At 37.4% G+C, this 27675-nt stretch overlaps 1 protein-coding gene across 1 annotated transcript in view; it reads left to right on the forward strand.

The window, feature by feature from the left end:
* Window positions 1-27675, forward strand: part of LOC123877438 (paired box protein Pax-5) — a 105588-nt gene that overhangs the window by 55278 nt on the left and 22635 nt on the right. Inside the window, exon 4 of the mRNA XM_045924239.1 lies at window positions 21202-21367. Within this exon, the coding sequence (XP_045780195.1) occupies window positions 21202-21367 (166 nt within the window). The remainder of the gene's footprint in view (window positions 1-21201; window positions 21368-27675) is intronic.

Consider the following 27675-nt stretch of genomic DNA (forward strand, 5'->3'; position numbering starts at 1 on the left):
TAAGCAAAGATTTGAAATAGGCAAATACTTAGGTAATTAACCATAAATTCACGGTTTTCGCATTTTTCCCCTTACTGTAGAGCGTAGCTACTTTGACTTTGCTCAGACTTAACAGCTCGTTCACACAGGCTGCGTAAGCGTACATATAGCGCGTACCATTACGTTGTAATTTATTTATTTATTTATTTATTATTATAAGGTACGCCCACAGCATGTTCATAAAACACTTAAAAATACAATAGTATAGTCTTATTCAGTGTGACACACCACTTACGGGCACACACAACTTATGCAGGTAACACAATGTAATATACATGACCGATCGCATAATATTAGTATATAATAAATTTGGAAAAATTACATAGCTCCGAAGTATAATAAAACAAAACAAGATAATATTAACAAATATTACCTAAAAATAATGACTGAATTTACTTATTTCTAAATATTTGTTATCAGTTTTTAATTATTAACTACGCAATTAAATGTGATTGAAATAACTACAAAATTAATAAAATTAATAACTGGCCGATTAATTTCTCAAAACAGAGACAGCCGCCGCAATACGTTTTTTAAAAGTAATCAAACCCTGCCGAAAAATGTCGACTTCCTTTTGAGCGCTGGTAAGCTCATTGTAGATGCGGCTTAAGCGATTTAAGGCAGAGTTGCTACCCAAGTTAGTTTTATACACGCTAATCCTAAAAGTTTTCCTAGAAGGTGTTCTTTTAGACTTCTTTGGAATAATGAAGTAAAGAATTTGTAGTAGGTCGGGAGCATCTACTATACCATTTACAAGTTTATGCAAGAAGGACATGTCGGCAATACAGCGACGATCACTGAGAGAGAGCATTTGGAAGTGCTCAAGCCTAGCTTCATATCCAGAACGATAAGGACAGGTGCGATCTCGGTAGGCTAAAAATTTTGTAAAATTTCGCTGTACTTTCTCGATTCTTGCGACGTGAACTAATGTATGGAACTGTATAAGACATGGCATACTGCTCGTGGCGTGAACGTTCACGTAGACGTAATGCGTGCAGTTACGTCTACAGATTCACGCGCGTCACTACGCGCGTGTCACTTGTACGTGATTGGTGTGAATCGGCCTTAAGCTTCAGTTAAAACGAGACTTTAGAATTTAAGCCTCGAGTTTTTGTTACAAGTTCGCTAACTGACTTGAACTGTAACTAAAGCAAAAAAAAAATCTCTAAAATAATAATATTACTCTGCGAACTCATCTCAAAAACAAGTGTAAATTAAAAATTTATAACACCCCCGACAAGTGAAGGTTACAGTAACTAGAAAAGAGCTGATTACTTTCAAATGGCTGAACCGATTTTCTTGGATTATATAGCTAAGAACACTCTCGATCAAGCCACCTTTCAAACAAAAACAAACTAAATTAAAAACAGTTCATTTGTTTAGGAGCTGTAATACCACAGACAGATACACAGATACACACGTCAAACTTATAACACCCCCCTTTTTATTCGGGGGTTAAAAATCTGTAAAATAATAATATGTATTACTCTGCAAACTCATCTCAAAAATGACAAATTATAATATCATTTTATCTATGTAGGGGTGTGTCGCCGCGTCCCGCGCGCCACGTGCGCTAGAGGGTGTTTTGGTGCCGTCGCGCGCGGTCGAGCGAGACGCGACTGCGAATTTCGAATTTCGAACGAAATGTTTGCGGATCGAATGTGATTGTTTTTTTTATTTCTGTTTTATTGTTGTTATCTGTGACTTGTGAGGTGTTCGTAAATGGTTTTCGATTTTTGAATCGTATGTGTGTGTGCGTTAAATATCTAATTGCGGATGTTTTTTTTTTTTAATTTATCTCGCGTTGACGAGGCAAGGATCAAATTCCGCGCAATCTAACTTTAGTTGTTTTAAGTTATCTATCGCTGCTCGCTAAATTTAAATATTTGAAATTGGATTTGATAACTTATTCGTGGTCACAAAATAAAATAAAAGATTAAATAAACAGACTGCTAAAAATATCATAACCCTTCATTTTGGCTTTGTCATAAGGTCAAAAGACGTCTACGTACATATGCACCTACGTTATAGCTTCTAAAAAATTAATATTACGTTAGCGAACTTAGTTATTCAATTTTTAAAAAAATCGGATCCTTTCGGATCGAAAAACAGAGACTCTACAGAGATTCAGGCTTTATAATTTTCGCTTTCAATTTATTGGCATTGTATGATTTTCATAAAATAGATAAGTAGATATTTACAGACATAACATTTTTTTTTATAACTTAAATAGGTATCTCTACCTATATACTTACCTACCCAGGTACTACCTACCTAGTAGGTAGTACCTGGGTACCTAGTAGGTGGTAGGTAGGTAGGTAGTAGTAGGTAGGTAGGTAAGTATACCTAGGTAGGTAGGTAGGTATATACTTACCTACCTAGGTACAGGTAGGTATTACAAAACTCGGCTCTACATTCCTAACACTCTACTATCCTGATATGGAACCGCTAGGATATGGAATGCCCTTCTGATATTAGTTTTCAGCCACTTTTAATATCAAGGCACCTTCAAATTAAGGGGTAAGCGACGGGTCTGCCCGCGAAAATTAAAATTTTATTTGGTTTTTCGCAATTTGTAAACTAATACGACAAAGTAGGCTTATGGCATTCTAGTTGCGACAATGGCAGTATCCTTTCCACGTGTTTATATAAAAAAAAACTTTACTTGATAAGGTCCAGTTTAAGAAATTAGCTCTAGTATCGAATAATTTGTGAGTTACAGTCGATAGGTACTAGAGCTAATTTCTTAAACTGGACCCTTTCAAGGAAAGATTTTTAGATAAATAGGTGGGGATTACTGTTATTGTCGCAAATAGAATGCCATAAGCCTACTTTGTCGTATTAGTTTACAAATTGCGAAAAACCAAATAAAATTCGAATTTCGCGGGCAGACCCGTCGCATCCATCTTAAGAGTGAATAGGCATCTTCTAGGCAAACGCAAATTATCTTAGCTGTAACATCACTTGCCAGGCGGTTTGATTGCAGCCAAGCACTAGTTAACTAGGTACTTAGGTATTAAAAGACCTAATAAACAAAATAATTTCGATATAGGTATACCGTAATCATTTGAACAACCGATTATAAACGCGAAAGTTTGTATGTTTGTATGGATGGATGTTTGTTACTCTTTCACGCAAAACCTACTTACTAGACGGATTTGGCTGAAATTTGGAATGGAGATAGATTATACCCTGGATTAACACATTTGCTTCTTTTCATCCCAGAAAATCAATGAATTCCCACGGGATTTTTCACAACCTATAACCACGGGAACAAAGTCGCGGGCGTCAGTTAGCTTTTTACATAAAAGTAAAACAAGTGAACCTTGAGAAAAATTCACACAATCTAATTTTCAACCACTAAGCGACCACGGTTCTTAGGTACCTACATACTTACATGCCAAGTAGGTAAATTAATACGGCATGTAATTCTAATACAACTCCGTATATTATGTGCCTATGTATGTAGGCAACGGATCATGTTACGAGAAACTGACTGTGAGAATAATCGTACCTAAAGATATTGAATGTCGTTTTAGGTATATGAGCTGGTTATGTCTAGTTTTTGTCTTTAAAATGTAGTTTCCTTGAATCAAAGGTAGGTAGATAGGTATCATAAAAGTGTCTTGAATAAATTATTATAATATTATTATGTATTTTTTTTTAATATTTGCCACGTTAATCATGACTAATATTCCCCTTTCCCCTCCATCTAAGCGAAAAGCTTGTGCTAGGAGTAGGCAGGTAGTCCTACCTACGACAATAAGAATTAAGTACCTATAGGACAACGGGTGGGATTTTAACCGCAGAAAATTATTTTTTCATAATTCAGTCCGCTTTTGTAATGGTTATTAAGGCTTTCAATCAGATAGGTAAAAGTTGAAAGTAAAAAAAAGTCAAAGTTGTTTTTAAAACAAATTGTAAATCTGAACTTCACTATTGCAAGAATACGTTTAGGAAGTTCGAGTGTCCACCTTTTCCAATTTCGAGAAAACCGCCGAATCCAACGGCTAGGCAGCATTCGAGGAACTTAGCGTTGAACAATTCTGATACGAGATGTCTTCTCATCCAAATTTCCTGTGCTTTAAGACCAAAGTCAAAGTCAAAGTCACAATCATTTATCCAAATAGGTACAATTGTACTCCTTTTGATGGTCGAAATTGTTTTTGTACGATATACTTACCTAGTGGTGATAATTAATTACCTAACTTAAAGCTACGAGCTACTACCTAAGTCCTCGAACAGTGCGTGTTGCCAGTATTGACATAGCCTCGATACTATCCGTTAACCGTTGAGCTATCGACTCGATAGCTCAACGGTTGAGGAGCAGACTGAATTCTGAAAGGTCGGCGATTCAAACCCCACCCGTTGCACTATTGTCGTACCCACTCCTGGCACAAGCTTTACGCTTAATAGGCGGGGAACGGGAAGTATTAGTCATGATTAGCATGGCTAATATTCTTATTAAAAATAAATACTTCAAGACCTAGAGATGGATAGATTTGGAATTGATATCCCAAATCTATTCGTGCAAAAAACCACATCGATCTGTTGCTTAGTTGCAACGTCATCGAAGGACAACCTAACAAACAAACACACTTGCGTATTTACAATATTAAATAGGATAGAATAAAAATCTAAATGTAACAAAAAATCTATTAGGCACTATCAGGTAAATACCTAGAAAAATTCAAAGTCACTAACAAACTATGAACCTCAACTTTGCTTAGCAATTTTAATCTTTGTTTCATTTGAATAAGATCCACATTTAATTGTAAGAGAAGACTTAAATAATATTTCCTAATTAAGAGTCAGTCGCACGGACATCTTAAATATCAGAAAACTGATCCACTGGTCACAAGTCATTGGTCCGGGCCTTACCAACCGTGAAACATTCATACAAACCTCAAAATACAGCAGATCTGTGTGACAATCGGTTGATTAGCACGTATTTTAGTGCCCAAAATTTGAAAAAAAAAAAAAAAACAAAAAAGTTTTTTGTTATCTGTGAAAAAATATTTTCTTACGAGATTCTTTACTATGCTAAGATTGTGCTTATTTCGAGTGTGAAAAGGTTCCTTAAAGTGCAAACTATCTTTGGTGAAAAGGTTTTTAAGTGTGTCCAGATTGTGCATAAAATAATAACGCGTCTAAACTAAGTGAAATAATTTCCGCCATGTAGGCTAGTGTCTGTCGTCTTAACTAGAAATATATTTTGATCCAATATATTTTCAATGGATTTTGTAATTTTGTAGTACAAAACCCATTGGAAATTACCTACTAAAAGTATCATGATCAACCCATCACCGGCTCACTACAGAGCACGGGCCAAAAACTCTTCTCAGTATGGAGACATAGTCTACCACGCTAGCCAAATGCGAATAGGCAGACTTCAAATACCTTTGAGAACATTATGGTGAACACTCGGGCGTGCAGGTTTACTTACGAATTACAATGTTTTCCTTCACTGTTAAAGCAAGTGATAACATTTAAGATTTTTTTTAAAACGCATATTTACCTATAGCTCCGAAAAGTTAGAGGTGCGTGTCTGGGTTGAACCCCCGACCTCCTGATTAGGAGGCGGACATCTTAACCACTGGGCTATCATGGCTTTTTTTACTAAAATTATATTGAATTAGTATGGATCAAAATTTATTTCTAGCTAGGATGTGGATCTATAGCGGACACTATTTCTCTTTCTTAGTTTGGCCGCGTTATACATATCTCCCTACCTACGTACTTATTCCCTTTAAAATGTGTGAAAAGGATAGCGGATTCCTAGTTTCTTTACCGTGTAGAGAATCACAATAAATATTGCATCAACTGTAGAGATTGTTGCTCGGATAAAATTATGTGAAGGTTCTTTATAATGTTGATTCTTTCATTTTTATTTTCCAACTTTTTCGAAAATGTTCGGATTATTATAAACCTGAGATAAAAACAAATAATACATGGTTATATGACGAAAATGATACGCACTACTTACCTAATTCCAAGACTCTACATTTCTTTTACTTAGTCTATTTTTTGTTAGATATGCAAAGTGTTTCATGTTTCTCTTTAAGTAGATACCTAAATAATAAGGTAAAAAAAACAAATAACTCGCAAAAGTGCAACCAAGTAGATCATTTCCAAAAAAACGGCTTGATTTTCTTATTTTTACACCATTTTTGCTATTCTAAAGTTTTACAAGATCTTTCTTAATCAGAATAAAAAAGATAAACCCTTGAAAAAGTCGACTAACGACTTCCTCATTAATCCGTGATTAAGTTCTGATTAACGTATTTATTCTCATGAGAAAGGGCCACATCCACCTGCCTCTATTCAACCGGAAAACTCCAAATACCGGAAAATCGTCAAATCGGAAAATAACCGGCGAAATTTAACCAAACCAATCGTTTTTTGGATGACCAATGAACGCCTTCTGTTTTTACTTTCACGGTTCGGTGTATTTTTTGTATCAATTTTAAGTTTTATCTAAGTTAATCAGGAAATTACTTGATCAACAGTTTGTTAAATGACAAGCATTGTAAAAGTTGTATTTAAGAGTTATCGCGCTAAATAAATAAATATGAACTTTTTTCATGAATTAGCTGCGTAAATACTTTACCTAATTAGGTAGGCTGAAAGTTTTACTAATGAAGGCATCGAAAAAATTACATAAGATCTAATAGCGTTTTGCAAAGCAGTGAAAAAAAGATTAGGATTTTTTTTAAACCCACTATTTTTTAGAATGAGAATGTTTTTGAAAGATCATTAATTTGTTTTTTTTTTTTGTATAGAAAAACTAAAATGAATCATCTAGCTTAGTCAGGAAAATGGGACCAATTCATAGATTTTAACAACCTTTCGAGTGCACACAAAAACATTGTCAAAATAGCTTGATATTTTACCAAATTCAAATATAGAACATTCGTTATGGAGACTTGCGCGCGAAAATTTGAACATTAAAATGGCCGACGAGGTTTTTCATGTGTAAAGATCGGACGTAATATTGTGATTTAATATTTCAAGTGTGAAAAGTAATGTTAGTGAAGTGTTCTAAGCCTAAATTAAATCGAATTCAAAACAATTGTTATGGAGACTTGACCGCGTGAGTTAAAAATGATTGACTAGGTTTTTTAACATGCTTTGAACTTATGAATAATTAATTAATAGGTGTTTAAAGTGTAATGAGTGTAAACTAAACCAAATTCAAATTTAGAACTTTCGTTATGGAATCTCGAGCTCGGAAATTAAAACATTAAAAATGGCGGACGAGGTTTTTAAAGTGTAATCTCTAGAGTTGTAAAAATGTTGTAAAAGTGTTTAAAGTGTAAAAGTGTTGTAAGTGAATCCAAGCTGGAGGGCCAAAGTAAGGCCACTTTTGCGGCCCTTTTTGGGCTGAGGGCCGGCGGCGGCGTGGACCTGTCCGCCGCTTACAGATACAATCAAAATATGATGGAATATTATACATGTGAGTTGCTTGAATTATTGACTATCAGCAGGTGGCTAAATATTATAATGCGTCCAAACTAACAAAGGAAAATCGTTTCCGCCATGTTGTGATATCTTAGCTAGAAATACTTATACCTACTTATTATTTTGATTCAATATACCTAGCTACCTAAGTAGATACCTACCTATCTGAACCTCGGTAGATACAAACTGATATAGGAAGTACCTACTTACCTACTTAAAAGGTAAGACTGACTTTGATCAAATACACAGCTCAAACTACCAACTTACCTACTGCCAGGCAGTGGCGTGCACAAGTTTGAAGCCAGGGTAGGCATTAGTTAGGTAGAAATCTGTTCTGGTCATAATGAAAAATATGCATTGAGCTATTACAACTGAGGTAAGCAGTGCATTTATGCCTCTATGACCTCCACGCCACGGCCTACTGGACGGTTCGGGTTGAACTTTGGCATGCAGATAGCCTAGATAGGTAGGTAGATAAGTACTTATTGTTATTCGCTAAGAAAGGATTTCTTAAAATTCAAACCCTAAGGGGGTAAAAAGGGGAATACGATAGGTGTTTTTTAATATTTTCAATGGATTTCATAGGACATAATTTCAATGACTGCATGAATGAAGAGTTTCCAGAAAAACTGAAAACTCTTAAAGTCTAAGCTTTCTCAGTTTTCCTGAAACTCTTCGTTCAATATTAAGTTTCTCAAACCTTTCTTAATGATCAAGTAAGCGAATAGGTAGGTAGGCGGTAGGTAGGTAAATATTTTCCATTTCAGTAGGTACCTACCTGCATAGAGAACCTTCGCTTTAGGAATAGGTACTTAGGTACATGGATAGGTGAGTAGGTATAGGTAAGTTCCTATCTACCTAGGTATTAAAACTGCCTAAGTGTAGAAAATGCTTTTACGTTTTTAAAAAGCTTCGTCAGGGATTCTATACGTAGGTACCTACTACCTAATAGTATGTACCTAAGAGTAGACGACATAAAAAAAGATTTCAGCCAGCGCTTAAGAAAAATGCAATTATCTCCAAAAAAAATAAGGTCCCAGCGATCTCGTAAAAAAAAGGTCCTCCGCCATTATGCAAAAACAACGACTCGCTCCATCCATAACGATATTATCATAACAGCCAAACGACAAACATAAAAACCGCATACAATCATGGCACTATAAAATACCTCGTAACATCGCCCGCACATCTGCGTCGTGATTTCATAAAACACCCGAAAAATTCCCTCCAAATTCGTGATCGTTATATTTTAGCCAATGGGATCGCTCGGTTCGTATGAAGGGGCGAGAGGCGGGCTGTGATTGGTCGGTCGCGACGAGGCGTGGCCTGTTTTCCTTGTGTGCGTGTGTCAATTTCGCGGACGTAACTTTGTAAGGCTGTATGTATGGTGCCTTACGCGTGAAGCAAATTGGGATGGGATATGGTGGTATGAAATCGAGACGGTTATGACTAAATTTAACACTCACACGAAATTGTGTCTATTATAAATGGAGGCCTTATGTTTTTCCATTAGGTAGGTACCTATGTGTCTAGAGTTAACTATGTTAGCTTAAAGCATTTTATGAAAACCATTTGTTTGGTAGGTTGGCCTACCAATAACATGTAATGTAGATATACCTAGTATTTATTATCTGCGATACAAGCTATCCTGAAAACTAGGAATACTACCTACTAGGTACCTACCTAACTAAAATTAGATACTAGGTAGGTACCCCGTACCCTTTATACCTACCTACTAAGTAGGTAAAGCCTACCAATAGCCAGAGAGGCGGTTGGAAGTTCAAGCCATTCCAGAAATCTCCAAAATTACCTATTTTTAAAATATTAATAGGTAAATACACTCCTCGAGGTACAAATACTTATTTATTGGCATGCCTAAGAGGTGCCTAGGACTTAAAAGTTTTTATAAGTAGGTAGGTATTAAAACATTTTCTGTGGCTCGACCCGGCACATCAGTACCTACATAATATTAGGTAGGTATCTTCAGACATAATATTAAAAGTAGGTAATTACGAAAATACCATCAACCGCGTTTTATTGTTTTATTTTAATGAATGAATTGCTAAAATAAGAATAAGTTTATTTTTGTATGGAAATTTTCATGACGCTTCCATAATAGAATGTCGAGTTTCATTTCGTAACTTTAGTGTTTTTCTTTGAAATTATTTTAGGTAAGTACAAATAAACTAACTTTTGCTCGGAACTTTCATGAATTCCGAACAACAATGAACACTTTATAAATGAACACTTTATAAAAATCAAAACATTAGATAACATACCTTTGTTTTCAATTTTCGTTTACCTATAGACGCACACGTTGAAATGTTACAGTTGCCATCATTTGTAATCGTACCTACTGAGTAAGCGTTCGTCCGTATTTCTTCACTAGCTAGAACGACCTGGCTATACGCGGAGTAATGAAATAGCAGCTATCCAGTTTCACCCCTTATCCGATTTCCCCCCACCTTCCCCTATATCCGTGCCCGGGATGTAAGCTACTCTCTGTACCAAATTTCATCAAAATCGGTTAAACTGTTGGACCGTGAAAAGCTAGCAGACAGGCAAACAGACAGACACACTTTCGCATCCATACTAATATTATAAATCTAAAGGTATAAGTAGGGCGGCCTTTTTTTAACTTTGCTCAGAATTAAGACTGAGTACCTACCTAGGTATTAAAATGAGACAGATAGGTACCTACCTACTTAGGTAAGTATCTGTCTCATACTGTGCTCATACTGACTGAAGACAATATCTTCAGTCAGTATGAGCAATGTCACAGTACGCCCTATAGATCTCAGCCTAAGTCAAAATTGCTGAAATTCAGCCAGTAGCGTGGGCGGGCGGAAAATCTAACGCGGGCGGACGGATAATAGTTATACCTACTTAGCGCTCTTTCTATAGTCAAGCCTACGCATAGATAACAACGTCAACGGATAGACCTCCACTGCTGAACTGAAATGTGCAAAAAAAAGCGGCCAAGTGCGAGTCGGACTCGCGCACCAAGGGTTCCTTACTCGGGTATTTTTTTCAACATTTTGCACGATAAGTAAGTAAATCAAAAACTAAGTAGGAATTATGCATCCTATACAAACAAATAAAAATCTGTTTTAGAATGTACAGGTACCTACCTACTTAAAGCCATTTCATATGAAAACCCTCTTGGTATAGGTAGTCAATCAGCCTATAGGTTTTGAGTCCCTTGACGGGCCTTGACAGACACGACGGACAGCCAGACAGACAGACATAATAGATAGACAACAAAGTGATCCTATAAGGGTTTCTTATGGAGATATGGTACCTACCCTAGACGTTAAAAATCTACCCAATTTTCTTCATTTTCCAAAATCACTCAACGTCACAGAGCCATTATTATAACAACGAGTGTGTACACAAAACAATGACGAATTATCCAAAAAAACTCAAAACCACAACGAGTCCCGAAAACAATGGCACAAAACACTTCCTGGTAGAAAAATCTGAGTCATACATCACATTAAAATTACAGAACAATAGTGTAACACATAGACATACCTACATAAAACATATTGCACCCAAGATGCCGCGCCTAGAGTGAATGACATATGAAATACCAACTTTATAATTACACTCAAAAAACAAACCTTAACCTTTATTTCATAGCCATAGAACTTAAAATACAATGGACCGGTTTAAAAACGGCAGCAAAAGTTACCTTGTAGTAAGCCGAGACAAATTACATACGTGGTTTCATATATCATGCACACATGCCGTGTAAACGTACAGTGTAGGTACACGCCAACGCACACATTGAAGAAAGGGTTGTGATTGGTCGGCGCACGCGCATATATCACATCTTTGAGATTTTAGAAAGGAGTCAAACCGGGTGTCGAAACGTTAACTGGTCAGTTCAAGTTAGTTGCGTTGGTTTTGAGCGTTATGTAAAATGTTAGTTAGTTAATATTAGGTATATTATCTACATAACTGATCTACGCAGTAGGGTAATAATAAATTAGGTAGTAATTGTGGCAATTAATTATTGGCAATTTTACTTCTGATGGTTAAAATTGCTAATGAATAGTAGATAGGTAATTATAAATTTTAACTGGTTTTCAAAAGGAGGAGGTTTTCACTACCTAACCTCAATTTTCCTAGATTTCTGTTTTAGGGTACCTAAGTACAAAACAAAGGAAAAACGGAAACCTTATAGTATTACTTCGTTGTCTGTCTGTCCGTAAGTACTTAATATGTCGAGTCTATCAAGAGCCAAGACCCGTCAAGGGAATAAAATCCTACCTACTTATAGAGATGATATTTGGCAGGTGACATGGACTGATTCTGAGCGCAACAAAATTTTAGAGTATTTGCATCCTCTTCTTACTAATGTGGTATGAAAAGGACAGTCATAGTTTGACAGTTTCAAATTTAATTTAGAGCTGTCAAACCTCGTGACTTTAGCTGCAAGTTTAGCTTTTGCTTGTAGGTACTTAGCGTGCACTATTCAGAGTATTTGAATGTGAAATTCATGTCCCGTCCTTTTTTAGCAATATTAAAAAGAAAAAGAAGTACCTACTCTAAATTTAGTTTAGAGAAAGACAACAGAATCGGCGCGTGTCTTAGGTAGAGCAGAAGTAATGGGAAAAATCTGAAAAGCGTTGAATTTATGGTCACATAAAAAATATGTTATTTCTCGAACGATACCTACGATGGTACGGAACCCTTTGTGTGCGAGTTCGACTCGCACTTGACATGTATCTATTTTTTTATTTGGGTTTATAATGGTCCTTTCTCCTAACTTTTCTATACTCATATTATAAAGAGGAAACCTTTGTATTTTTGTATTTTTGTATGTTTGTATTGAATAGGCTCAAAAACTACTGGACCGATTTCAAAATTTCTTTTACCATTACTTAGAGGGATTCTTCCGAATCCGTATAGGCTATATTTTATCCCGGAAAATAGAAAATAAATGTCCACCCGTGCGAAGCCGGGGCGGGTCGCTAATACTAAATATTAATAATGTAGCATAACAAACTTGTGTTATTCTGTAGCTTCACACAACTCAGCGGTGGAGTAGAGGAAGCGACATTACCATAGTGACCGGATGAGAGCCCGCCGCCATTGTGGCCGCCATCTTGTTAAATAAAACACCAGTTTATTTGTCGAGTTATTTAGTTTTTTATTTCTTTCCTGTGTTTTCTTTTTAAAAGCTTTAAAATTCGATGAACATTCGGGCGGCTATTGTTGAACGAAGCTGTTTAGTGAAAAGGCTAAGCTGTTAGCTGTACTGAAGCTGAAAAATAAAGCATAAGTATCTATTTATATTCGATTAATATAAAACGATTAATATATTCAAATAAATATTGTGGGCTATTCTCAAACTGGGGCGCATTTGGAACCCTCGTAGCTTAAGTTGTAAGGTTAAGTACATAATTAATTATCATCTTTCAAATCTAACAATTATTATGACCATCAAAATACCTAAATGAGTTTGAGTTTGACTCGTACACATGGTCCCGTACCATCATATAACAAAATAATAGTTAGATACTTACTTTAAAATACTTACCTATAAGTACACAGAACACCCCGGTCAACGGACAGACAAGATAGACAGACAGACAGACAACAAATTAATCCTTTTTCTTTTGAGATACGGAACTCTATAAAGACTAGGTAAGTGCAAATCACACTCGTGGACCGAGGATTCCGTAGTCGTCACGGGTATTGCCTAGTAAAATACTATGTTTTACTTATATTTTAATTGAATTTACAAGGTCAAAAAGGTAAACTATGTAATGACCCTAAGCCAGAACTATAAAATCACTTTACAGAGTGGGTGTGCGCAGACGCATGACGGAGGGCTGTTGTATACGACCTTGATCCTGAATAGCCATAGTAACATCATAGTTGCTAAAGTAAAATATTTTTTATGAAAAAAAACCGACTTCAAAGTTAAGTCAAAAAAGAAGTCAAATACATCGATAGAAACAGGCATTAGGTACTTTGTGGCTGATATACTTAGGTAGATACAGCAACTCTGACGAGAACGACATTTACATATTATTCTTATGTTGAGATCTATCTATACTAATATTATAAAGAGGAAACCTTTGTATTTTTGTATGTTTGTATTGAATAGGCTCAAAAACTACTTTACCGATTTCAAAATTTCTTTTACCATTACTTAGAGGGATTCTTCCGAATCCGTATAGGCTACATTTTATCCCGGAAAATAGATAGGATTTTTCGTGGTAGTGTCCACCCGTGCGAAACCGGGGCAGGTCGCTAGTACTTTATATACCTATTATAGCGCACTTTGTTTTGGCTCAGACTTTAGACATTGTCAAAACGAAACACTGGCTTTAATGTCTCGCTTAAACTGAAACTTAAGTCTGAGCAAAGTCAAACTGCGCTCAATAGATCTCAACCACTCTGTGGTCTCAATCATAGGTTACCTAATACCTATACCTAACTATAGACAGAATAACCGAGACCTCATTGGTCAACGTATTCTTTGAGGCATGGAGGAAACGAAAGATCAAAATATACGCACCTCCGAAGTCGACCCGTTGCCATCCTACCCAGAACCTTAAAAGCGGTTATGCACTCATTCCATCCGAGTCCTTGAAAATACGGATGTAAAAAACTCGGGCCGAACTCGGATATTGCTTACGCATTAACCCGGTCTTTGATCCAAATCCAAGCTATTCAGTGGACATCATTGACATAATATCTACTTACGTCATATTATTAGGTAGGTACGTCCGATTTAAATCCGAGGTACATCCGAGATATTCTCACGGATGACGGAGAGAACTCGGATGACGGAAGTCGGAGCTATAGTGAGTAAGCTACCATACAAATAGTTCTATGATTAATTACTTCGGAACGTATTTTCATGGACTCGGCTCGGCTCGGATGCAGTGCGTAGAATCGCTCTAACATTTAACCCCCGACCCAAAAAGAGGGGTGTTATACCTAAGTTTGACGTGTGTAAGTATCTGTGTATCTGTCTGTGGCATCGTAGCTCCTAAACTAATGAACCGATTTTAATTTAGTTTGTTTTTGTTTGAAAGGTGGCTTGATCGAGAGTGTTCTTAGTTATAATCCAAGACAATCGGTTCAGCTCTTTTCCAATTACTGTAACCTTCACTTGTCGGGGGTGTTAGAAATTTTCAATTTACACTTGTTGTTAAAGATAGTTTAAATTGTAAAATAAAATTTAGGCAGACTCTAGAGTCTAGTGTGTAGAAATACAAACAATAATAAATGTAGAAAGGAATGTAATTATAATACATACCTGTACAGGCTGTACCTACTACAGGTATGCAGGGGTGTGCGCCGGCGCATGACGAGTCCTTGGCTAGGGTTGGCACATGTTAGCTTTTTTTCTGTTCTCAAAGGGACTTTTGCTTTTTAGCATAATCTCATTAATATCAAACTAATAGGAGTTACTTAATGCGAGTATTTTAAATTAAAATAGCATGTTTTATACAAGTAGAGCTTTTTTATTGTGAGATAGCTTTGCCAAGTCATTTTTAGGGTTCCGTACCAAAAAAGAAAAAAGGAACCCTTATGGGATCACTTCATTGTCTGTCTGTTACCCTAAGCAATCTCACCTGGTGGTAAGTGATGATGCAGTCTAAAATCGAAGACGGGCTAAACTGAAAGGGGTATGGCAGTTTTTATTAAACCCGTACCTCTTTGGTGTCTACACGGCATCGTACCTGAACGCTTAATCGCTTGGCGGTATGGCTTTACCAGTGAGGTGGAACTAGCCACGGCCGAAGCTTCCCACCCGACCAGACCAGAGACCCCTGCCCGAATCCGGGATCTCCCACTAATAAGACCACAGCACTTACCTACCACTGCTAGAACGCTGGATGTCGTCACTCTCCAAGCGTTAAAATATGTCTCGTTTTAACTACGTAGGTATAGGTATGACTTAAGCCTGAGCAAAGTCAAAGAACGCTCTCTGGTAGCCCTCAAAGTAGGTATCTTTATAAGTAGATCTCAATCTAAGGTTGAGATTTATTAGACTTAGATAGCTTAGACTTTAGACACTGTTAAAACGAGACAGCGCTATACCTACCTACTATTGACGTCTCGTTTTAACGTCTGATCAAAGTCAAGTTCTAAGCCTGAGTGTGCGTTGCGCCTACCAATACAAAACTGATAACACTGGATTGAATGTCAATTTCGGAATAATAAAGTACTTATTTCTACAATTTTCCATTCACAACAACAATGAAAGCTGTAGAGGCATCGCGTCACTCGAATCAGACATGGATTCCCTCACAGGAAACGGATGTTCCCGTCGTCCCTCCGAAATTGACCTCGCGTGACTACGGCCACAGATTAATAAAATAAAAACAAGCGCATTTTTGGATATTTTGTAAATGGATAAAATTTATTTGATATAGGTGTGTCCTTCCCCGGGATGTATCGCAAGTCTGTACCAAATTTCATTAAAATTGGTTCAGCGGTTGCGCTGTGAAAACGTAGCAAACAGATAGACAGACAGACAGACGGGCAAACAGACGGACAGACAGACACACTTTCGCATTTATAATATTAGTATGGAAGTATGGATATAGATAACTAAGTATAGATTTATCTCGAAAGACAAGAGTGGCGACACCTGGCCCAGCATCCGTGGACCCCCGCTTCCGGCGCGCCATCTTGCACCGCCATTACACTTAATTACAACGAGGGTGCTTAGTTGATACCTTTCATAGCTTATTCCTGTTTTCCGGATTATTTTTCAGGAAAATTTCCTAATTACTCGACTTGGGACATTGCCACTAATTACGCATTTTTTTAATTGAGGGGTGAATTTAAAAGTCTAAAATGTAATTTAAGAAAAAGATATTATCTTTTTTCTTAGCGTCGGCTCTAAGAAAAAGTAACTAAGTAGGTACCTATACTCGGAACGAAAAAAAAGAAAAATGTTAATTATCCTAAAAAGTTTTTCTGTACCTAAATTTTTCCTAGTTTTTTCGAGCAGTTGCTTATCTCTCATCTGTAAAACGTAATTGATACAGTATTATGAATGAATGAAACTATGAAATGAGATAACATTTAGGTACCTATATGTTGTTATGGATTTTATCGACACATTTGTACATATGTAGGCAGGACTTGTGGTCTAATGGAGTGCCACCTAGGCCAAAATCAAGAAAATGACTAATGATACTCATCGATTTCCAAAAGTAAGGAGTTTTTCAATGAGATAAGACTATTTCATCAATGGATCCTGACGGCAAACGATTCGTGACCGTGACCGGGTATCGAACAGAGCGGGCCGGGTGTACCCGGGCGCAGCGGGGCACAGCCGGTGGATCGATGCCTATACTTGACTATATAAACCAACAAAGTATTTATTGGGCAGATGCCCTCTTTGGACCATGGTCGTCATTATTGGACCAGTATATTGCCAATTGTCATCAATGAACTTTGACACATTTGTAGGTAGGTAGGACTTGTGGTCTAATTGATGTAACTCAGGATAAATCAGGAAAATTACCTATTAATGATACAAATTTTTAACCAACTTCCGAAAAAAGTAGCTTTTCAATGCGATAAGACTATGTATTTCGTCAATGCATCCTGACGGCAAAAGATTCGTGACCGTGACCGGGTATCGAACGGAGCGGGCCGGGTGTACCCGGGCGCAGCGGAGCACAGCCGGTGGATCGATGCCTATACTTGACTGTATAAACCAACAAAGTATTTATTGGGCAGATGCCCTCTTTGGACCATGGTCGTCATTATTGGACCAGTATATTGCCAATTGTCATCAACGAACTTTGACACATTTGTAGGTAGGTAGGACTTGTGGTCTATTTGATGTAACTCAGGATAAATCAGGAAAATTATTATTAATACTTATTATACAAATTTTTAACCAACTTCCAAAAAAAGTAGCTTTTTAATGCGATAAGACTAGGTATTTCATCAATGGATCCTGACGGCAAAAGATTCGTGACCGTGACCGGGTATCGAACGGAGCAGGCCGGGTGTACCCGGGCGCAGCGGAGCACAGCCGGTGGATCGATGTCCATACTTGACTGTATAAATTGACCAAAGAATTTATTGGGCAGTTGCCTTTTTTGGACCATGGTCGTCATTATTGGACCAGTATATTGCCAATTGTCATCAATGAACTTTGACACATTTGTAGGTAGGTAGGACTTGTGGTCTAATGGGTGTAACTCAGGATAAATCAGGAAAATTATTATTAATACTTATTATACAAATTTTTAACCAACTTCCAAAAAAAGTAGCTTTTTAATGCGATAAGACTAGGTATTTCGTCAATGGATCCTGACGGCAAAAGATTCGTGACCGTGACCGGGTATCGAACGGAGCAGGCCGGGTGTACCCGGGCGCAGCGGAGCACAGCCGGTGGATCGATGTCCATACTTGACTGTATAAATTGACCAAAGAATTTATTGGGCAGTTGTCTTTTTTGGACCATGGTCGTCATTATTGGACCAGTATATTGCCAATTGTCATCAATGAACTTTGACACATTTGTAGGTAGGTAGGACTTGTGGTCTAATTGATGTACTAACTCAGGATAAATCAGGAAAATTACCTATTAGTGATACAAATTTTTAACCAACTTCCAAAAAAAGTAGCTTTTCAATGCGATAAGACTATGCATTTCGTCAATGGATCCTGACGGCAAACGATTCGTGACCGTGACCGGGTATCGAACGGAGCGGGCCGGGTGTACCCGGGCGCAGCGGAGCACAGCCGGTGGATCGATGTCCATACTTGACTGCATAAAATTTTCAGATTCAGATTCCTATATAGACTACTTAAGGCTAAAATTTTTTAGTAAATTCTACTAATAAATAAATAAATGATAAATAATAATCTTACTAATAATTAATTATAAACGCGAAAGTTTGTAGGTATGTATGGATGGATGTATGGATGCTTGTTACTCTTTCACGCAAAAACTACTGGACGGATTTGGCTGTGGAATGGAGATACTTACCCACTCTCATCTAACTGTCATTTTTTGGCAAAACTATAATTTAACCAAACTTTTTATTTTAATTGGCAATTAAAAATAGTTTTGACTGTAAAAAAATTCGTGCAATAATTAATAATAGTATAAGTATAAATAAGATAATCATTATAATATGAGATAGGTAAGCATTTCCAAAGTAAATGTAAGTATTATAACTTTGGATCTACGATTTTGATACATCAAAAATAAAGATAAATAAATGAAGATATTTACCTATTCATATACCTAATGTATAAAATGATGAAATTCCAAATTCTACGACTAATATCTCGTTCATACAGGCTGCGTAAGCGTAGACGTAGCGCGTACCATTGCGTTGTAAATTGTAATGTATGGAATTGTATAAAACATGGCATACCGCTTGCGTAAAGCGTGGACGTATGCGTAACCCGATGTGTTAGGGGTTTACGCGCGTCACTACGCACGTATCACGTGTACCTACGCAATTGGTGTGAATCGGCCTTAAACTCTCAAAGCAGGTATTTTTTCATCTCGCGGATCGCAAGATTCAACGTTTACTCGCAAGATACCCGGGTGGGTGTGCGCGAGGCGTGACGATCGATCGGTCACGCCCCGTGCGCCGGTCGATACTCCACCCGGGTACTCCGTGCATCTCTACAGATGACTCGCGAATATCAAGTATACAACTATAATAGTCTTAGTAATCCATACATAAGTATAATAAAATTGTAGAAAAGTGGTGTCTGTACAATGGAAATATATAAAAAAAAAGTAGCAGGGGTTGTTATTATATCGATGCCGAACCCGAAATTGTAATTTTTTTTTGTCTGTTTGTCTGTGTGTTTGTGCACGCTAATATCAGAAACGGCTTATTCGATTTAGATACGGTTTTCACTAATATATTGTAGTAAGCTTCACTTAACATTTAGTGTTTATTTCATGTCAATCGGTTCATAAATAAAAAAGTTATGTCAATTTAAAGAATCACGGTGAACATTTTTAACGTACAGAGTACGTACTACACGCCTCGCACCTGAGCGTCCGTGGCTATATAAAGCGATTTTTAGCTACCCAAACGATGGTATATATAATTCAAAGTATGCTGCCCGAAAAGTCACTATTCCACGCGAACGAAGTCGCGGGCACAGCTAGTAGATTACTTTATCATAGTAATCTCTAGAACCATCTGCTTTCAACGTAAATAGGTATTCTTAGCTAAAGGTAAGTAGGTACCTACGACCTACTTACTTTGGTCAGATCACTTGCTGTGTTTTGTAGGGTTTCATACCTCAAAAGGAAAAGCGGAACCCTTATATGATCACTTTGTTGTCTGTCTCTCCGTCGGTCCGTTCATCCGTCCGTCCGTCTGTATGTCTGTCTTTCTGTCTGTATAAAAATGTTAAAATATTTTGTTTTGGAACCCTTCGTATGCGAGTCCGACTCGCACTTGACCGGTATTTTAAATTAACTTTCAACTTATTTCATTAAAGTCTCACGGATCGCGAGATTAACGTGGTTTCCTTGCACAAAAGTGAAAAGAGCTTGCTTAGTCCCTCTTCATTTTTTTTCATTATCATCTTTCATTTCATCAATTCATCCGATGTTGAGTAAAGAGAGCTCAGCCCTTCATTTTATAGAATAGAATAGAATAGAATAGATTTTTATTCAAATAAACTTTTACAAGTGCTTTTGAATCGTCAAATAATTTACCACTGGTTCGGAATGCCGTTCCTACCGAGAAGAACCAGCAAGAAACTCGGCGGTTGCTCTTTTCAATTGTTCAATTTTAATAATATTCTATACTATACAAGCAATTGCAGAGCCGCGCATTGCTGGAGCGAGTCAAATCCATGTTTTTTTATCATTTTTATGCAAGGAAATGCATTGTCATTGTTAATTTCATCAATTCATCCTATACTAAAATGCTGAAATCCACTACATTACACGGATTATCGGAAAATCAGCGATGTGTAGAGATGACAACAAACCCGGTTATAGTGTATCGACCGGGTCTCGGGGCGTGACCGGTCGATCGTCACGCCTCGCGCACTGCTGCCTACCCGGGTATGAGGGCTCTATCCGGGTAATGGCACTCTCATAATAAAAACCACATCCACATGTTTTGTGGCTAATTCTTTCTCTATGATCAAGCCACGCAACTTATTTTAAACTTACGATCACATAACATTTTTAGTGCGTAAAGGCTGTTTTACGGCGAAGCAAAAACATGCAACAATGCAAAAAGAAAACTTAATTTCGTAGCAGTCATCACCGTACCTACCATAGTTTTCCGATGATACGTGAATTATTGTAGCACGCGGCCCTGTGGCATGCATCATTGTTTCTTTGTTGCTTAGGCGTAAAACGGCCGGCATGTTTTGAAGGTTCACGGGTTAAGGTGGAAAAATCTCGGCCTGACACAGTTGGCGTCCCAATCAGTAACAATTTACGTTTCCTGCCTGGGTGCACGTGCCATTAGTTCGTAAGACAAGTTTCTACTAATTGTTCTATGAAGTAGGGGAAGTAGGTAGGTACCTACATACTTTAAAACACGAATTTTCGTAGTAGACATCTTGCGTGTTTTTTGTTAAAGAGGATAAACTTAAAAATAATATTTCAGGCACAAATTAAGTACCTATTAGTTACTCGATGAATGGTTTAGTGTAGATTCAGATCCAAACCTATTTATTAATATTATTTATTTTGTTCCTCAGGTCACGGCGGAGTCAACCAACTAGGCGGGGTGTTTGTAAACGGGCGACCTTTACCAGACGTGGTGCGACAAAGGATAGTAGAGCTGGCACACAGCGGCGTGCGACCGTGCGACATCAGTCGACAGCTGCGGGTGTCTCACGGCTGTGTATCGAAGATACTATCTCGGTGAGTAACTATGGTGGTTGTAAACGGGCGACTTCTACCAGACGTAGTGCGACAAAGGATAATAAAGCTGGCACACAGCGGCATGCGACCGTGCGACATCAGTCGACAGCTGCGGGTGTCTCACGGCTGTGTATCGAAGATACTATCTCGGTGAGTTACTATGGTGGTTGTAAACGGGCGACCTCTACCAGACGTGGTGCGACAAACGATAATAAAGCTGGCACACAGTGGCGTGCGATCGTGCGACATCAGTCGATAGTAACAAGTATCTTACGGCTGTGTTTCGAAGATACTATCTCGGTAAATTACTGGGCGGGGTTGTAAAGGAGCAACTTTTAGTCGACATGTGACAGCGGCGTATGAGCGTGCGACATAAGTCGACAGTTACGGGCTGATAAGGCTAGAGCAACATAGTGCGACATTGAGGCATGCCACATGGCCACTTGCCTTGTTAAAATGTAACAATAATTATTTTCAGCTGACTGTCGTACTCTAATATTCTTACTCTACAGCACGATGTTGTTTCTGCATAAAATAGACTGCGCATGCAAAATTATCTAATGTTTCGATTGGCATGCGGCATTGTCGCATGTTATTACTCAGCCTTAAGTTTGCATAAATCTTCATCAATTCCTGGACATGATTATCACTTTTTTGAGGTGAAATCATCTTTTATGATTTAAATACTTAGGTTTACAATAATAGTACTTAGAATCTAAGATAATAACAATTATTAAATAGGTAAGTAAGTATGTACCTACCTATGTCAAGACTCAAGAGATGACTTGTTCCTTAGACTTGTTCCTTGCTGTAAGTTTTAATTCTTAGAACCTTTGTAATTATCTAATTTAATTTTAGGTATTATAATGAAATAGCTCCTTAGAAACATTAATTAAAAGAGAGAGAGAAAAATAATAAATAATTTGAGAGGGATAAATAAACCAAAACTACTGCTCCAAACTATATTATCTTCTCTACTAACGTAACTAGTAGGTAACAATAGTAATGAATCACGGCGATATATAAAGGTATGTGTGTCTGTCCGTTCCGCCCACTGCGCAGAGCGGCGCGTGCGCACATTTTGTGCCATCCGTTACATTACACCTATGTAGGGTTGCCAACTGATCTAGATCTTGCGGACCGTCTCTTTCATTCCTTAGCGAGTATTAATTCAAGAGTCTTCGTTTTGTTTTACCTTAAAATATGTATGAAAGAAAAAGGTACTGACTGACTGCAACGCGCAGCTCAAACCACTGCACGGATTGGGCTGAAATTTGGTATGGAGATAGTTATTATGACGTAAACATCCGCTAAGACAGGATTTTTAAAATTTAACCCCTAAGGGGTTAAAATAGGGATTTGAAATGTGTGTAGTCCTCGCGGACAAAGTCGTGAGCATAAGCTAGTTAACAATAAATCCAAACATTTTTACTTCACTTAGATTTCTTTACAGATGCTAATGAAACAAGTTAGTCTGTTTGGAGAAAAATTTTTGGAGACCTCCACTTTTTTTTGTTGTAACATCCGTTAGGTCAATTTTTTTACTATAAAATATAGCCTATGTCACTCGGACCTTTATGAAAAATCAATTGACACCTCATTCATCAAAATCGGCCCAGTAGTTTAAGCACCACGGTGGAACACACAGAAACTGCATACATACACACATAGATTGCTAAAATCATAACCCTTCCTTTCCATAGTCGGGTAAAAAGTCGGTAGAAAACTCAGCAGTAAAATGAAACTCAGCTTTCAGTCAGATTTTCCTTTGACATATGCCTATAGCTATGTTAATTGATAAAAGCTGTCCTTACTTTTCCGTGATGCATGGTAACCCTACATCTACGTCGTTACTCGTTAGGCCATTGTTTTCCGTCTTTGCGATCACGAGACAAGCTATAGTAGTCATTATTCCTATAGACAGAAGGTATATATTATTTCTTTTCTAAGGAAAATACATCATAGTTCATTTATAGCTTGTGCCTTATTATAAAGTGAACAATATGTTTTTTTCGTAAGTAAATGTAATCGGTGTCATTTTGTATATTTTTAACCCCCGACCCAAAAAGAGGGGTGTTATAAGTTTGACGTGTGTATATGTGTGTCTGTGTATCTGTGTATCTGTGTATCTGTCTGTGGCATCGTAGCGCCTAAACGAATGAACCGATTTTAATTTACTTTTTTTTTGTTTGAAAGGTGGCTCGATCGAGAGTGTTCTTAGCTATAATCCAAAAAAATTGGTTCAGCCGTTTAAGAGTTATCAGCTCTTTTCTAGTTTTCTTGTAGAAAAGAAGGTTAGATAACCGTTAGGTTCTTAGGTAATATTATGTCAATTGACAAAATGTCAAGCTGTCAAGATGCCTTCACTTGTCGGGGGTGTTATAAATTTTTAATTTACACTTGTTTACATTTACTTTGTCTTCGTCAGTATTTCTGCTTATAATTTTCCCATAATATTCGAGAGGCTCATAGTTTTCATTCAGTCAGTCAGTCACCTTTTCCCTTTATTAACCCTCGACCCAAAAAGAGGGTTGTTATAAGTTTGACGTGTGTATCTGTGTATCTGTCTGTGGCATCGTAGCTCCTAAACGAATGCACCGATTTTAATTTAGTTTTTTTTGTTTGAAAGGTGGCTTGATCGAGAGTGTTTTTAGCTATAATCCAAGAAAATCGGTTCAGCCGTTTGAACGTTATCAGCTCTTTTCTAGTTACTGTAACCTTCACTTGTCGGGGGTGTTATAAATTTTTAATTTACACTTATACTTACTTATTCTTTTTGACTTTGACTATTAATGCTTTTATCTTTGCAACGGAGCCAAAGTGAAACCTACTCAGTAGAAATTAACTGCGGTCTTGTTAAATCGTCTTGATTACGGTTAAATGTTGCTTTAACCGCAAACATGGATAGTTAATTTAACGTGATAAATCTTAGTAACACAGGAGGTCTTGCTACAAAATTAAGAAAAAAATCGTTTATTTCAATTAACTTAAGTTTACAGTAACACAAAGAGGTTTTAGGAGTAGGAGAACTACTCCTGTGTCAGAAGAGAGATCTTTTTTTTTCATTTCATGATTCTAAGTCAACGGGAAGTAGGTACCCTATAGGTTTTCTTGATAGACATGACGGACGGACGGACAAACAGACAGATATACAACAAAATGACCCTATAAGGGTTCCGTTTTTCCTTTGAGGTACAGGAACCTAAAAAATAAGTATTTAATAAGTGCCCGTGGAAATTATGTTAAAACTAGTTAATCAATATTATTTTCCTTGAATAAAACAAACAATACAAATCAAAATGAACGAATTGTCGTCAAACAATGGCGGACTCACAATGATATGAACGAGCCCGCTGGCTGTTGTTTGATTTAAATTGAAACTGACCCTAGTGATGTGACCTGCTTGCTGGCTTCATTACGTCATCCAGCGTAGTATGGCCAAACCCCTCCTCATTTTTAACCCCCGACCCAAAAAGTAGGGTGTTATAAGTTTGACGTGTGTATCTATCTGTGTATCTATGTATCTGTGTATCTGTCTGTGGCATCGTAGCTCCTAAACGAATGAACGAACCTATTTTAATTTAGTTTTTTTGTTTAAAAGGTGGCAGCCGATCGAGATTGTTCTCAGCTATAATCCAAGAAAATCGGTTCAGCCGTTTGAAAGTTATCAGCTCCTTTCTAGTTACTGTAACCTTCACTTGTCGGGGGTGTTATAATTTTTTATTTGCACTTGTAGAGGAGACATGTGCTCAATAGTGAGCCGGCAATGTATTCAAATGATGATGGTATATTGATGATTCTAGATGTCTCTCTTCTTTCGGGCTAAACATAGTTAGGTACCTATTGGATTTTTATATTAAGAAATTCTCACTACTAAACCGGAGTTAGGAAGTTGGCGGTGTTTTATCCATGTGCCTCATAGAGCATGTAAAGCCTTGTCCTGCACCTGATCTCTCTCTGGTCGTGTCGGATTTCCATCCCATCGGGCTATGAGAGCGAGTGGATAGATACTTAGTGCCCACAAGTGTCGTATGCACTAAAATATCTCCCGCGCAGTTGGCTAATCTTTGTGGAGATTGGCCGCAATGGCCGCAATTCGATTGGGAGGGCATTTTTTTATTCACCAATCTAAACTCTAAATTACAGTAAAGTTTCAGAAGGTTCATTCAGTTTTTTGCTCTCCTTGTAAAATTTTATTTCTTACTAGAGGATGCCCGCGACTTCGTCCGAGTGGATTTAGGTTTTTAAAGATCCCGTGGTTTGATTTTCCGGGTTAGAATGCCTATGTCAATTACAGGGACGCAAGCTACCTGGGTATCAAATTTCATACAAATCGGTTCCGGGATAAAAAGTAGCCTATGTTCGTCCCCGGGATATATGCTATCTCTATACCTTTCGTCAGAATCGGGTAAACTGTTGGGCCGTGAAAAGGTAGCAGACAGACAGACAGATACACTTTCGCATTTTATTAGTATGGATAAATAAATATACGAATTAAATTTCACAATTTCATATTGTTTTGTTACTCAGGGCTTCAACTTTCTTTCCATCAAGAAAGTATAAGGTCAAAATTCTTAAACAAAACTTTCCCGGGATAACCGTGATTCTCCGTCGACGCACATCACTAGTCCGTCGGGAGCTGAAGGTCTGAATGGCGCTCTATTGCTTTTCAATTTATTTGCCCAACGCGTCCTTCCATTTGAATGTTTTGAATTCGCTCGACACTCACTCCTTTTTTTTTCTTTGCTCTGTTCTGATAAAATAGGTCGCCTATGTGTTTGCTTGTAAATTTGATTTATTTTTGAGCCCTAAATAAAATAGTTCAAGGGAAAAAGCATTGAATTATTTAGTACTAGAACGTAGTACTTCAGGTACAAGTACTAAATAATTCTATAGGCAACAAGTGTAAACTTATAACACCCCCGACAAGTTAAGGTTACAGTAACTAGAAAAGAGCTGATAACTTTCAAACGGCTGAACCGATTTTCTTGTTTTATAGCTAAGAACACTCTCGATCAAGCCACCTTTCAAACAAAAAAAAAAAAACTAAATTAAAATCGGTTCATTAGTTTAGGAGCTACGATGCCACAGACAGATACACACGTCAGACTTATAACACTCGTCTTTTTGGGTCAGGGGTTAAAAAAGGCTTTAGATATCTAAAATGTCACATGTTAGTTTATAACAGACCCACTGCAGACCTTTCTTTTGTTTATTTTGTGTAATTTTCAGTAGGTACGTTCAGCTTCCATCTTAGACTGCATCATCACTTGCCACCAGGTGAGATCGCAGTCAAGGGCTTACTTGTGATAGAAAAAAAAAAGTACCGGCCTATCTTTTTACTTATACTAAGTAATAATAAAATTATTATAGTTTGGAATTCGCTCGAGACTCACAGCTTTTTAGGGTTCCGTTCCCGAAGGTGCCAACGGGACCCTATTACTAAGCCTCCGCTGTCCGTCCGTCCGTCCGTCTGTCAGCGGGCTGTATCTCGTGAACCGTTATAGGTTTCACAGTGTGTATTTCTATTGCCGCTTAGTCAAAAAAAACTTAATCAACCAACAATAAAAATTTCAATATAGCCACAACAAAAATCAAAAAAGTGGTAGTTCTTGTTCATGGTAGGGATAACGGAACCCTTCGTGTGCGAGTCCAACTCACACTTAACCGATTTTTTATTTTTTATTCTGCCTTCTTTGAATAAAGACCATAGACACGCCACTGCATTTTAGTCTAGACCGTTCAGTATTCTAAATCAAAACGTTTTGGGTCTAACGACCAAGAGAATAGAATTCAAAATCAATCACATTTTCAAAAGTAGGCTTAGACCAAACGAGGCGTTAAGTTCTAAACTTCTAGGTAAAGCCAATTTATAATTGTAATTATTTCTCAAAAACCATTACTCCTGTACACAAACAAACATACAACATGATAAATCTTTACCAACCATCTATTCATTGCATACAAATTTCGCTCTAATCTTTTTGCATATAAATACTGTATTCGCTAGCAAAAATAAATTTTACATCAGTAACTTGCTGGCTGTACTTTAACACAAATTGCTGTATACATTTTGGACTCTATAATACAGGAATTAGTGTTGAAATTAGTGTGATATAGTGATCAAAACGGAAGTGAGTCGGACGATACGCTTTCTGCGTACAGACAGACGGATAGAAAAACAGTGTAATTATTATATGTATACGGACAAGACCGCGCTACTTTCATTTATATGTTAGTCATTTCGGTTTTAATTCGAGGCCGGAACCTCTTGTTTTAATTGGGAGTTTTCCTCGAGCGACATTTTG

Source organism: Maniola jurtina, chromosome 23 (genome assembly GCF_905333055.1).
Source record: "Maniola jurtina chromosome 23, ilManJurt1.1, whole genome shotgun sequence".
Lineage (NCBI taxonomy): Eukaryota > Metazoa > Arthropoda > Insecta > Lepidoptera > Nymphalidae > Maniola > Maniola jurtina.